This window comes from Acipenser ruthenus, chromosome 9, assembly GCF_902713425.1.
Source record: "Acipenser ruthenus chromosome 9, fAciRut3.2 maternal haplotype, whole genome shotgun sequence".
Taxonomy (NCBI): domain Eukaryota; kingdom Metazoa; phylum Chordata; class Actinopteri; order Acipenseriformes; family Acipenseridae; genus Acipenser; species Acipenser ruthenus.
The window spans coordinates 10,599,375-10,612,379 of NC_081197.1; the positions used below are offsets into that span (position 1 = coordinate 10,599,375).

The window sequence follows — 13,005 nt, forward strand, 5'->3', positions numbered from 1 at the left end:
GACATTTTACATTTTATTATTATTGAGAAACAAGGTCATATTGTCACGATGCTCACGTAACCAAACAATGAATACAGGCAGTGGACAAGCTGTAGCAACCAGAACAGGCCATACTGTAGGCAAACCTATTCCAGTACAGAATTACTTTATATTGTTTTAAATTACTTTTTTTTTTTGCATTGCATTGCATACAGTGACATCTAATGGCAAATTGGTGTAACTGCAGTTGGAATTTTGCTAGTACACAATGTCACTGCATTTACACTTATTTGGCAGACACCTTTATCCTATATTGCATCAAAATAGGTCCCAAAGCGTTATTGGTTATTGACAGCCATGCCCTGCTTTAATCTATATGTTTAATGACATTCACACCAAATACATAACATTTCTATAAATTAAAATAGATCCCCTTGATTCAGGATTCAGGGACAGAATTTGTACAGGGCTCCACAATTTCAAACAGGTAGTAGTGTGCACTAGTCCTTCTTGCAATGTCCAATGCAGTCTCGTCACTGCTGCTCTTGAGGTGTGGTTTAATGTATCGATTCATCAACAGCAACTCCAGTGTCTCTTTGGCGTCTTTATTGCTGGAGGCAAGGTGTAATGGGGTGAGCCGGCCGTTAGTCTGTGCGTTGATGTCTGCTCCTTGCTGAAGGAGGTAGGAGGCGACCTTTGTATTATTCCACTTGCAGGCGCTGTGCAGCGGAGTCCACCCGTCAACAGTCCTGGCGTGAATATCAGCTTTATGTGCTATGAGCTCCTTTACTACCTCCAAATGCCCATTATAGGCTGCACGGTGAAGTGGGGTGTATTTGTCATCATCTCTAGTGTTTACCAGCTCAGCACTGGTAGACAGAAGCCTTCGAACAGTTGAAACCTACAGAAAAAAAAAACACACACTCAACAAACTTTACACAGTACAGAAGATGGCCCAAAGTTGTGCATCACCCTATCGAATTAACAAATTTTGCTCTTAAAGTCGAATGAAACCTGCTGAATGTTACATTGACGTATCAAATTACATACCGCTTTGTAGTTTTCCATATAGTTAAATAAAACCGACACAAATTGAAAAATGCGACACTTTGAAATCTAACATGAAATACTGTACTACTGTTATAGCTTCCGGTAGACTAATAAAGAAACTACAGAATTATCTAAATTATGTTCATGTGTTTTGTTTTTTTTTAAATGATGTCTCAATCCTAGCCATTGCTGTAGAAGCCGTAAACACTACACTTACACAAAATAATAAAGAACTGCTATTTAAAAGAGCCAGAGAACATGCTGTGCATGTTAAAGTATTCCAGTAACCGCCTGCAGTGTTTAATCCTTTGCTGTATTTTCTGTTTTCTATATCGCAGCAATTAAAAAAAACAAACAAATAAAATTAAAAAAAAAACAAATAAGGTGACTGCTTTTTTTCAACTTTTACTCAGGAACGTTTTCCAAGAGAAAGAGATTTTTCTTCTAAACATCACAGTGTGTCCAATTCATACTCTCTTCTGCAACAATGCTGGTTCTGTGATTGAAATGAGTGGCGTATTGTGGGAACAGAAAACCAGCACTGTTGCAGAAGGAAGCATCACTGCAATCCTTAGAAGACATTTCATTTCACTGCTGGCAAAAGCTCCAGAGTAAATGTCAACAAATGTAGTGCCCAATTTATTTATGACCCGTGATGCAAGATTAAAAATGTAAAAAGACTCAGAAACACATTCAAAAATATAACACTGCGAAGCAGACAATACGGGACACAGCAAATGTAACGTAATGCGTTTCTTGTAAACTGTGCAGGGTTTTCTGTAATACTTTAAGGAAATGTGATTCATACAATACTACATGCTTCTGCTACCTCAAGTTTAGTCTTTTACACTGTACAGTGACCTTAAAGAGTCACAGGGGTTCCTTAATTCTGCATTTTAAAAAGTCACCAGGATGTGATGACGAAAACAGAATACATTTGTTTGTGTTCATCTTGTTTCTCCAGTTTCATTGTGATATTTCTTTATTTGTCTATCGTTACATCCCTCATCAACAAAGTGTTTGGAGTCCAACATAAAAAGATGAATTGTAACATGAGCTCTAATTAGTAGATTTAAAAAGTGTACAAAGAGCTCTCACAGAACCGTATAATCAGGCTGTGCCAAGAGTTAAAAAAAATCTACATACATAATGATTACAGAAATGTTCTTTCATATATTAAAAATTATCATAGTTTCCTTTTTATGGAACTGAGATTTTACAAAAATGAATAATACATTAGTGAACTGCTACTGTAAAATGTCATCCTTTCCATAATATTTATTTATTAATCAAATCCACAACACATTAAAACAATTTTGTTAAATTCAGTGTTCTCTTGGAATACATTTTTATTAATAAAGTTTAGTGGCCAGAGCCAATTTCTCAAATTAAACAGTGATTTTATATTGCAAACAAGCTAAGTGCCTGCAGGGGAACGTGCGCACGCCACAGGCAGTATCCATCAGCTTGCACAGTCCAGCGGCAGCACTCTTATCGAGTCTGTCTGTACGCATAGGCTTTTCATATTAGATTTCATTACAGAGGAAACTACTGACGGGACACATACATTATCCTAATCAGCCAACTGGTGATAAGAAGAGAAAACATCAATCCAAGATGTATTACTTCAAGTGAGTTTAGGTTATTTGTCATTCTTTTAAATTGACTATATATAAAACAAACAAAAAAAAATGTAAGTTGAAAACCTACTGCAACTATCTGCCTTGAGCATGTGTTGTAGGACAGGATACAGTGAGCAGAGCAAATGAAATGGCTATTGACCCATTATGTATGTGAAGATTTTTAGTTTTGGAAATAAAATAGATCTTGCATACTAAAATCTTATCTCTTTCCAACCTGGGGATATGTTTGCTCTAATGTTTAATACAGTAGCCTACCCTGAAAGATGGATTTCTAATGTTCAACACTACAGACCTGTATAGGTCTTGGAATGATAATAACTCCACTCAAAACAGCAGACCAGAATACTAAATCTGATATACTAATATTTATATCAATTTCAATTTATTTTTCAGTATAACACAAAGAAAATAAATTAGTTATCCTTGGGTAGTCTTTTTGTAAAGTAACAAGTTAAATTCTTAAAGAAGCTTCATTTTGTTTTACGTGCTTTAAGTGCAACATTTGGCTGCAAACAGAATAATTATTCTAACTGCAGGTTTGCATATCTTACGCATGTGTTAAAAAGGTGACTCCCAACCACACATTATTGGAATTTTCCAGTTGGAGCGAACGGCTTTTAATCTGTGCAGAGAAGTTTGGTTGGTTCTATGCTAAAGTTCAGATGTTACTTTAAAAGAAGCGCAGGAAGTTAACCAGGAGGGCAGAAAAAGGCATGATTATTCACATTATTATTTTGGTCCAGCCTGAGAAGTCTCTGACTTGTCGTGTGCCTGATCAGAAGGGTCCCTGAAGCACAGTGAGGTTAACTTTCCCCTCCAGTCGACTGAACTCCCTAACCTGCAGGAGCCCAAATGCTAATGAAGCGATACTATGGGTACCCAGCCAAGCTCTGCACAGCCAGCAGGATTTCAACCATGCTAGAGTAGCTCACCCCAGGCGAGGGTGCTTTTGCAAGTTGAGCCAAAAAATAAGTGTCTGCTGATCTGCCTCTTGTATATTGTGCTCTACTCTACTCACGCGGTTCATCTCGGCAGACCAGAGCACTAACTCCTCCGGGCAGTTCTCCCGTTTCTTCTCCTGCTGTTGATACCACTCCTCGCTCCGCTCTCCATCCTCCTCTTCGTTCTCTTCCTCTGGCCACAGGCTGTGGGTCCCGATGGGGATCAGGTGTCTGTGTGTGTCCAGCAGCTCCAGCTGATTAAAATCCTCTGGAAAGTCCCCCAGCCTGGCCCCCTTCCCGTCTGCACTTGCTGGGCATGTTGGCGGCAAAGCCGCCACTTTCCTTTCGCTGTTGCATTGGGCCTTTGGTTCAGCCATTTCAGTTTGACTTCTCCTTGCAAAAAATAAATAAATAAAGAAGCTAAAAATACACATAATATTGAGAAGGCATCCTCCAGTTCTGCTAAGTAAAATGTCTAATACAGTAGGACAGGGCAATAGAATAGAATATTAAAAAAAACACACACACAGGGATATATAGATACATAGAACGCAAGGCGGGACTACACCCTGGACGGGACGTCAGTCCATCGTAAGGCAACAGGGACAATTTAGAGAGGCCAAACCACCTAGCCAGCATGTCTTTAGACTGTGGGAGGAAACCGGAATACCCGGAGAAAACCCACGCGAACACGGGGAGAACATGCAAACTCCACACAGACACACGAGGCTGGAATCAGACCCTGGACTCTGGAGCTGTGAGACAGCAGCGCAAGCCACTGTGCCGCCCGAAAATAAATGTTTTATTAAATAAAATAAAAACTGCAAGGTCTCAAATAATTCATTGATGTCTGCTATGGTTTTATTTGATCCTCGTACTGTTTACTGAAAATACAAGCAAAGCATGTTAAAAACAGTTTTACAAAATTGTTGATTTATCAGATGTTTCTGTTAGTTTCAAAAAGTACTTGAACGACTTCCATGCGGTACGGTTAATTTAATTAATAACCAACCACTTGTGACAAGCCTAAAAGTACTGCACTGATGTTAACATTTATTAAATCAACGTACGAGCTTTTAATCCTTTAAATATAACAATGTTAGTCGCATTTCATGTAGCTTAATCAAACCATACAGTTCCTTTTAAAACTACAAAAAACTACAACACATTTAAAATTCAATTAGCTGCTCTACACGAAATGTAAAGGCTAATTGACATACATTATGCAAGAGTTGCATGTTGAGTGCTTTCGTCGTTCTTAACATTTTTTTTTTTAATGGGCACCTCGTTTTATAATGAATTGATATAGCACAGCATTTTAGATTAGTAAAGAATGGGTTACTACAGTTAATTTAGGAAAAGACAAGCCTGGAGTGGCAGAATATTATTATTTTTTTTCTCGATACATTCTGAGCTGTGATGTGATGATCCCGATCTGTGGCTAGTATAACGTCGAAAGAAGCACTGAACGCATTTTATTATTTCAGAACAAAAAATAAACGTACATTAAAATAGCAGATACAACAAATACGTTATCTCATCACACATTATAAAACGTATTACACAATGCACTACTGCGCTCACCTATCTCTACCAGCTTCCATTAAGTTTGTTTTCTCGTTGCATCAACCCGCTCTACGCAACTGAACACGTTTGTGGGAATTGTCGTTTTTCAAATAGGTTGTTCTTGGTTTGATTGTGACAGCGAAGAGGTATCGCACTACAACTCCCACATTTCTGCGCGCCCGACCGTAAACAGAGAAGCACTTCCGGTAGGAGGGAGCTTTCACGTGGATACACAGAATGGACCGCTGAGACAGACAGAGCATCTGAAGTTAATGAGTCGGTTTGGTAATTTTTTGATGTTAACATTTTCACAAAACGATAAAAACAGTGTATAATTATACTATTTTGTGTGCTCTAAAGAGACACGGTTATTATTTTCAAAATTGCATGACGGCAAACAAGTTGTCAGTAAAATGTATACGCTACTGAGTGCTGTTGCTATGAACCCGTGTTATAGTATTATGACAAAAGTAATTCATGTTTTGTATTTGTTTAAAGACAGCATTTAGCTAACATTCTGAACTCAATACACATTAATATTATCATTGCATAAGTAGTCTGAGTAAAACAAAAAAAAAAAAAAATTTTTAGCTCAGAATTTGGTCAAATTGTTAGTAGGATTTTTTGACTAGGGTCTTTAACAACTAATTCAGTAAGTACAGTAGGATATAATATTTGAGAACAAAATGCATTTTCATGTAGTGTATGTTGTATTAATCTACTATCACGTATTTTGGAAAAGTAGGTTATAACTATAATTAACACTGCCGTACCCCCAAACTCGTGCGGTTTTTTTTTTCACTTTTATGAATTCTCTTATTGTTGATTACATTCTTCTATACCTTTACAGACAGTCAGAAATCAAACGTTGTAGGCTTTCCAGTTTGTTTTCTTTCACTAAAGGAAGTCCCTCAGATTGTGACCAAGAAAGCAAAACAGTCATTTTAAATTAAATACATGTGTTGATTGGGTTGGGTTTGCCAATTATATCCATCAGGTGTTTTTTTTCTGCATCTGGTGATTGTTTTCCTCATGAAAAATATTGCAAATAGTTTCTCAAATGCATGCACATTTATATATATATGTCCAACAGCCCTCTCTGCTGCACTCTGTAGCATGCAAACTTTTAAATATCACTTTATGGCTTGTTCTTCTCTAGGTCCTTCATTGACGAAATAAACAAAAATTCTGCATCTATATTCTGTGCTATCCTGGTGAACAGTTCAGTTCAAGATGAGCTCTGAAAATACCCTGTAAGTTGCTGAAATAAGCATTACTTTATACAAATTAAATAGGGAAATGTGCATCACTTAATGTTTCTCTCACTCATCTTTATTCACAATTGCACATTCTGTAACACACTTTCTTAAAAACCTTTTCATAAGACATTTTTACTCACACATTTTCTGACATCCACTCCTACACACTCACTGTATGACCTACACGCTCTAGTTATATGTTTAGCTTTTTTATATATAAAAAAAGAATATTGTCTTGAACACTTTTATGGAAACAGATCAAACCCTTGCATACAGGATGGCTACACGTTGTCCTGATACCTGTTGTAATATGTCTTAATATTTCAGAGATGATGAGAACACGTTCAAGATCTTGATAGCAACTGACATTCACCTGGGCTTTATGGAGAAGGATGCCATACGTGGAAACGATTCCTTTGTGACCTTTGATGAGATTTTAAAATGTGCCAAAGAAAATGAAGTAAGTCACAGAAAGCACGTTTTCCTCTAATGGCCAGTATCTGGTTTCACAGACCTCGATTTGCACTTACCCTTGACTACCCCACCAAAGGTAACATTGCTAAATGGGGCAGTGAAACCAACCTTAAGTGACTAAGTAAATGACTTTTGTTTGAATCCATCTTGGGTCTCATTGTGCTTGATCTCTCAACATCCAAAAACGCAAACATTTGCTCAAGGGAAGGCCATTACTAAATGTTGCGGAGAAGCTCACGTAACATCTAAAACACAAGACACTGGAGTCTATTCAGTTGATTATAAACAGTGGAAGATCCAAGTACTTCCAAGTAAAGAGACACAACAGTCCTCTTGTTTTTAAATACTATAAATGATGGTTGTGCTTACATCTGCCACTGTTTCGATCAGTTGAGTCGATCCCACTTGGTTTTCTAATGTGCAGTTCTCGTTCTAGTGATCAGAATACTCTTTTACAATTCTTGTGTGCTCTTTTAAAGGTTGATTTACTATTACTGGGTGGCGATCTGTTTCACGACAACAAACCCTCTCGACGGACCCTGCACAGTTGCATGGAGCTGCTGAGGAAGTACTGCATGGGAGATCACCCAATACACTTTGAAATCCTCAGTGACCAGGCTGTTAACTTTGGCTTTGGCAAGTGAGTATTGCGGTGCCGGGTTATTAACTAGACTATGTACAGTTACATACCAGAAGTAATTGAAGGGGTAATTAGAAAACAATAAGAGAAGCCCTCTGCTACCCTGACATGAGGTCTATGGGGAATCTAGTGCAGCTTGTGCATATCTACATGATTAACCATATTGCTACTCATATACATATACCACCTACGTTTGGTGTTTAACTAATCCTTTTTCCTTAAAGCCGTGACTATCGCATAGGTTGTGAAGAAGGAGACCTTCTGTGGCTTTTTCAATCCTTAAAATACCAATAAACATCCAAACAACATACATTAGTTTACTATTCAATATTAGTTGTGACCAGTCAGAGTATAGGATTCGTCTGCAGTGTGGGGGAAATATATATTTCTATTATAACAGTAACGTAAAAGAGGCTTTTAAACACTTTTTATTTATTTTTTAGTGGCTAAAGGGGATTAATAACACTTGCTGATTAAGGCAGATTAACAAAACCCCTGCTGCTACTAAACTAAAAATGGAACTAAAAAAGCAAACGGCAGGGGTCCCCGAGTGGCTCATCCAGTTAAAGCGCTGCCGCTGGGAGTGCAGGATGAGTCACACAGCTTGGACGCCGCAGTGGATAAAAAGCAGGGCTGATATCGGTTCTCCGGGATCGGTAGCCCACCCAGCTCTGCTTGGGATTGCTCTGCGTAAAAGCGATTCTGGCTTTAGGCTTGTGAGCTCAGAGGACGCTCACACGCCCTCAGAACGTCTGCTGTGTGGGGACTCGCTGCAGTGAGGGGAAAAAACATAATTGGACGTTCCAAATTGGGGGAAAATAAATAAAAATAATTGGTCACTCTAAATTTAATAAATGAATAAATAAATAGAAAAGCAAACGGCAACATTTTTCACAAATTGAAATGGAAAGTAAATAAATAAAATGGAATAAAATATAAAAAAAAAAAAAAAAAAAAACACACCAGTATATGTACAGGTGATATATTAAGCTGTAGATTTTTCTTGGTCCAACGCCCTTTCTTTTGAGTAGCTACTTGGCACATTAATTACATCAAGAAATGATTTACAAACCACACAAAGCAACCTAAATTAGCCTCTGTATATTTTCTCCCCAGGTTTCCATGGGTGAACTATCAAGATGAAAACCTCAACATCTCCATCCCAGTCTTCAGTGTTCATGGCAACCATGATGATCCTACTGGGGTAAGACTTGCAGTTACATCGCAGTACACAATCTATTTACTGGGTCTATATGGAGAGTAGAGCCTATAAACTGATCCAGAACAAGCAGTTTTAAAGGGTTAACAATATTGCACAAAGGTACTCTTTCTTTAACTATTTGGCTCGCTCGTTATTAGGTGGACATGGGTGCATTTGCCTCAATACAGTTTCACCGATACGTGCATTCTCTTTATAACATGAAACACAAATTGCAGCATCTGTTATCTGTGGCTCCCAACTACAGCGTCGTAAAGCAGAAAGTGCTGTAGATGAAACCCTGAAACCATAATGCCACCCTGTCATGCAGACATGCCTAATACCAGTAATGTTTGTCATGGCATGAAGGCGGATGCGCTCTGTGCCCTGGATATCTTGAGCTGCGCTGGCCTGGTCAATCACTTTGGTCGATCCATGTCCATCGAGAAGATTGATATCAGCCCTATCCTGCTGCAGAAAGGAAGCACCAAGATAGCCCTCTATGGTATAGGTAAGAGTCCTTTTGATCTTTGATCGGTCTACTTGACTAATTTGTGTCTCTATTTAAAATAATAATAATAATTACAAGGAAAATCACAGTCTTGTTTACAATAGTGTCTTGAAAATACACAAAAAACATTCACATAGAAAATGAAGATCAGTTCTTTCTAATTATTTGTTTCCATGGTTCTGAAACTAGATCCTCTCTTAGCTTTCAGGATGAAGTGTAGCAGATGGCACACCACGTTTTCATCTTAAATTGCAGCATGTTCTTATAGCCCAGACTAGTTTAACTCTTGTTCAAAGGGTTCAATCAATCAATCGATAAATATACAGAAACTGGACAAGAAATTTGAAACTCCTGCCTTATGCTTACTGTATGTTAAAGTCCGAAAATTGCTTATTGGTCATAAAACCAGTTAGTTGAATGAAATCCAGCATTTCAGAAGGCATTATTTAAAATTAATAATATTACAATTTCAAATGATGTGTTAAGAACTGCACTGAGTGGGAGATAATGTAGGAGTTTTTTTTCAGAAATTGCCCTAAATAAGGATCGCTGTTATTTTGAGCTGAAAAGAATGCAAAATTGGCGATGTGCAATGCTCATGTCAAAGTACAATGTTAACCTGTCCCTTCTTGCTGGAGAAATTACTCTTGAAGAAGAAAGAATATTGCAGCCTTTTTCCCAAATTGTTCAGTAATAATTGAAACTAGCCAGTGTGCTCTTTCTTTTTTTATGTAATCAGAAGAGAATGACAGTAAGGTACAGTGCTCTCCATGTGTTACTGAGTAGCATCCCAATGTGCAGCTTTCAATCAATCAATCTTTATTTTATATAGCGCCTTTCATAGTGGACCACCATCACAAATTGCTTTACAAGATGCATTAACATCAAGAAAATCCATAATACTTTAAATACAGAGAAAATGCATAATAAATGATATAGCAGCATAATACATGAAATAGTAGCAACAACACAGCAGCTAATCGGGCTTAAAGAGCATTGAAAGAAAGAGAGAACAAGTCGGTCTTGAGAGTTGATTTAAAGCGGGCGACGGTGGGAACATCACGCACCAGGGTTAAGTTTTAAGTAGAGCTGGGTGTCGTCAGCATGGGAGTGAAACATGATGCTGGCTTGGCGGATGGGGTGACCCAAGGGAAGCATGTAGATATTGAAGAGATGGGGCCCAAGAACGGATCTCCTCCCCTACAGCTGTACATTTGGTGTTGACAGGCTTTCATAGCTCTAAATTGAGGGCAGTGAACCAATGAGGGATAATATTATAGCGACCCGGGCACCGTTCTGTGTCTGCTGGACTTTTATGTGTCCCGTTTGTGTGTCTTGTCTGTCTTGTCCTGTGTATGTGTTACATGTAGCGTGAAGGTGCAACCACGCCACATAGAATGGGGAAAGGCGCAGGGATTGACCCAGTTGGTCAGTCTGAGTGGAGTGGGCGGGAGCAGCTGAGTGGGGGCGGGGGGGGCTGCACAGGAATGAGAGGGAGAGAGCTGCAGGTTTGATTGGTGAGCAGACTAATTGGCTGAGATGGGACGATTAGAGTGAAAAAAGGTCCTGTGTGAGAACGAAGCCTGGGAGGGGCGTAGAATGAGAGCCTGAGACAGAGAGAGGGAGCGAGTGCCTGAGTAAAGGAAAGTGGGAGTCAGTGAGTAGGAAAGATAGGGTCTTTTATTATTTTTGTGGCGTGGTCTTGGCCCAAACGGACTGTGTTAATTCAACCAATAAATTGTATATTCATCGCACCTGGAAACGTTCCACTAGGTTTACAATTACAATTGCTGTTACTATTATGTTAAATTTTATAATAAAATAGTTTCGGAAGCAGATACACCAACTTCCTCCCTCTAGATCATTCTTCCCACTCTATCACTGTAAATTAAACAGGCATGCTTTGGCTTCTGCCTGCTTTAGCAGGTGGGTATACTGTAAATATGACCTGCAAGCTCCATTGTGGCTTAAAATCCATAAACCAAGTATTTTTAAGCTGATGGCACTTAACACCTGTACAACACCATTTACAAACAGGGTATGTGGCAGAAGAAAATAATTTCCTTGATTTTTTTTTTGGATTATTTTATTTGTCCTCTTCAGGCTCTATTCCAGATGAGCGTCTGTACCGGATGTTTGTCAATAAACAAGTGACCATGCTCCGACCGAAGGAGGACGAAGACAGCTGGTTCAACATGTTTGTTATTCACCAGAACAGGTACCCATCTGTATAGATTAATCAAAACCAAAAGCCTCCATCATCTGGGATTTTGCTTATATAGTAGTTAACCATCCTGAGTCACATTGTCAGTACCTTAACAGGGCCAGATACATGTAAAATTCGAACTGGGGTCAAACTTGATTAACATTATTCAAAACTTGACAGTTACTTTTTTTTGGAATGGATTTTTTTTCTCCCGCAAAACAGTAAAGTGTAAAAAGTTGTATTCTTTTGTTTCAATTGGACTAAATTTTCAATATTCACATTTTTATTTCACTGAAAGGAAATCCAGTAAAGTTACTTAACCAGAAATAAACTTCTCGGACATTTGATTTAGGAGATTGTCCTTTCAGAACAAAAAAAATGTGCTGATGCCAATACAAAGCTTCAACCCTGTTTTTTTATAATTTCTAATTCTAATCTCCTCTATGAACAAAAAGTTATTTTATCAACACCTTTGTACATTAAACTCTGACTACAGTAAACGTCCACAAATTGTAACTTGTTATGATGAGTCACATCATGAGTTATTGGAGCAGGCTTACATAGTTAATACATCTGTTGTTTCTAATTGTAGAAGCAAACATGGAGCCACCAATTACATCCCAGAGCAGTTTCTGGATGACTTCCTCGATCTGGTTGTCTGGGGCCACGAGCATGAGTGTAAAATCGCCCCTGAGAGGAATGAGCAGCAGCTTTTCTACATCACTCAGCCAGGCAGCTCTGTTGTAACTTCTCTATCTCCGGGAGAGGCTGTTAAAAAGTAAGACTGAAGAAAGATCATAGGCCAGTAGACACATTTAGAAAAAAAAAACATTATCTTAGGGTCCCCAGTGACTCCCCTCGTAAAAGCACACTCACCGATTTTGAAGTGCAGGGTTTCAGGGTTTTATTGTTTCGATTGATCTTTCTGTTTTTATTTTGACTTTTGATTTTTGCCTGTGACAAATAAATTCAGTGTGGCGAGAATCCTGGCTTGTAAATAAAGATTTTAGATATTTTGGAAAAGGTATTCACCTCATTTTATGAAATGACTTCATTGGACTTTTCTTGTCATCAAGTCATCCTTGGCACATTGACCCTACAGGTTATTTTTAAAGGCATGTATTTCTTTGAAAATAATAATAAAAAGTTTGGTCAAGCAAGTACATATTTTTATTGACATGGAGTAACCCATACTTGATAAATACAGCAATATTATCCTTTTATTTATTTTATTTTATTTAAGTATTTTCTGGTACCTATTTTCTTTTCTTCGCTGCTGTTTTTTTATTGTACTCAGTGATTTCAATTCAGTTTAAGGGCGCATATTGGTGTTTCTCATACAGGCACGTTGGGCTGCTACGGGTTAAGGGAAAAAAGATGAACCTGCAGAAGATTGCATTGCAGACTGTGCGTCAGTTCTTTATTGAGGATCTGGTACTTGGGGACCACACAGACCTCTTCAATCCTGACAATCCCAAGGTTATTCAGAAAATTGAGGCTTTTTGCATCGAAAAGGTATCCGGCAGGCTAACCTCTTT

General features: G+C 38.3%; 2 protein-coding genes across 10 annotated transcripts in view; one reads left to right on the plus strand and one right to left on the minus strand.

The window, feature by feature from the left end:
• LOC117405400 (ankyrin repeat domain-containing protein 49) lies at positions 1–6,077 on the minus strand. Of its 6 annotated transcripts, none has more exons than XM_059031107.1 (3): positions 6,022–6,077; positions 3,691–4,006; positions 1–880 (listed from the first exon to the last, which is right to left on the minus strand). In XM_059031107.1, the coding sequence occupies exons 2-3, from the start codon at positions 3,988–3,990 to the stop codon at positions 419–421; spliced, it is 762 nt and encodes a 253-aa protein (XP_058887090.1). In that variant the 5' UTR covers positions 3,991–4,006; positions 6,022–6,077; the 3' UTR covers positions 1–418. The 6 variants fall into 6 exon arrangements, with proteins under 6 accessions (XP_058887090.1, XP_058887093.1, XP_033864317.3 ...); XM_059031110.1 differs by having other exon boundaries at positions 3,691–4,003; positions 6,022–6,065; XM_034008426.3 differs by lacking the exon at positions 6,022–6,077 and adding an exon at positions 5,198–5,281 and having other exon boundaries at positions 3,691–4,003.
• The window catches only part of LOC117405902 (double-strand break repair protein MRE11), a 27,081-nt gene continuing 19,375 nt past the window's right edge, over positions 5,300–13,005 (plus strand). The window contains exons 1-9 of one of the 4 annotated variants that reach the window (XM_059031104.1): positions 5,300–5,385; positions 6,339–6,432; positions 6,766–6,898; positions 7,392–7,552; positions 8,669–8,756; positions 9,120–9,261; positions 11,365–11,479; positions 12,060–12,245; positions 12,811–12,982. In XM_059031104.1, coding sequence (XP_058887087.1) covers positions 6,413–6,432; positions 6,766–6,898; positions 7,392–7,552; positions 8,669–8,756; positions 9,120–9,261; positions 11,365–11,479; positions 12,060–12,245; positions 12,811–12,982 — 1,017 coding nt within the window. In that variant the 5' untranslated portion in view covers positions 5,300–5,385; positions 6,339–6,412. Of the gene's footprint in view, positions 5,465–5,630; positions 5,650–6,338; positions 6,433–6,765; positions 6,899–7,391; positions 7,553–8,668; positions 8,757–9,119; positions 9,262–11,364; positions 11,480–12,059; positions 12,246–12,810; positions 12,983–13,005 lie in introns of those variants that run through there. The other 3 variants (XM_059031102.1, XM_059031103.1, XM_059031105.1) reach the window with 3 other exon arrangements.

Bases quoted from the DNA above. Each gene is read 5' to 3' on its own strand.
- LOC117405400 (XM_034008425.3), bottom strand. From the start codon at position 5,217: ATGGAAGCTGGTAGAGATAG. The intron at 4,007-5,197 runs GTGAGCGCAGTA...ATTTTTTGCAAG, and splicing joins ATGGAAGCTGGTAGAGATAG to GAGAAGTCAAACTGAAATGG. The intron at 881-3,690 runs GTGAGTAGAGTA...TTTTTTCTGTAG, and splicing joins GGTCTGCCGAGATGAACCGC to GTTTCAACTGTTCGAAGGCT.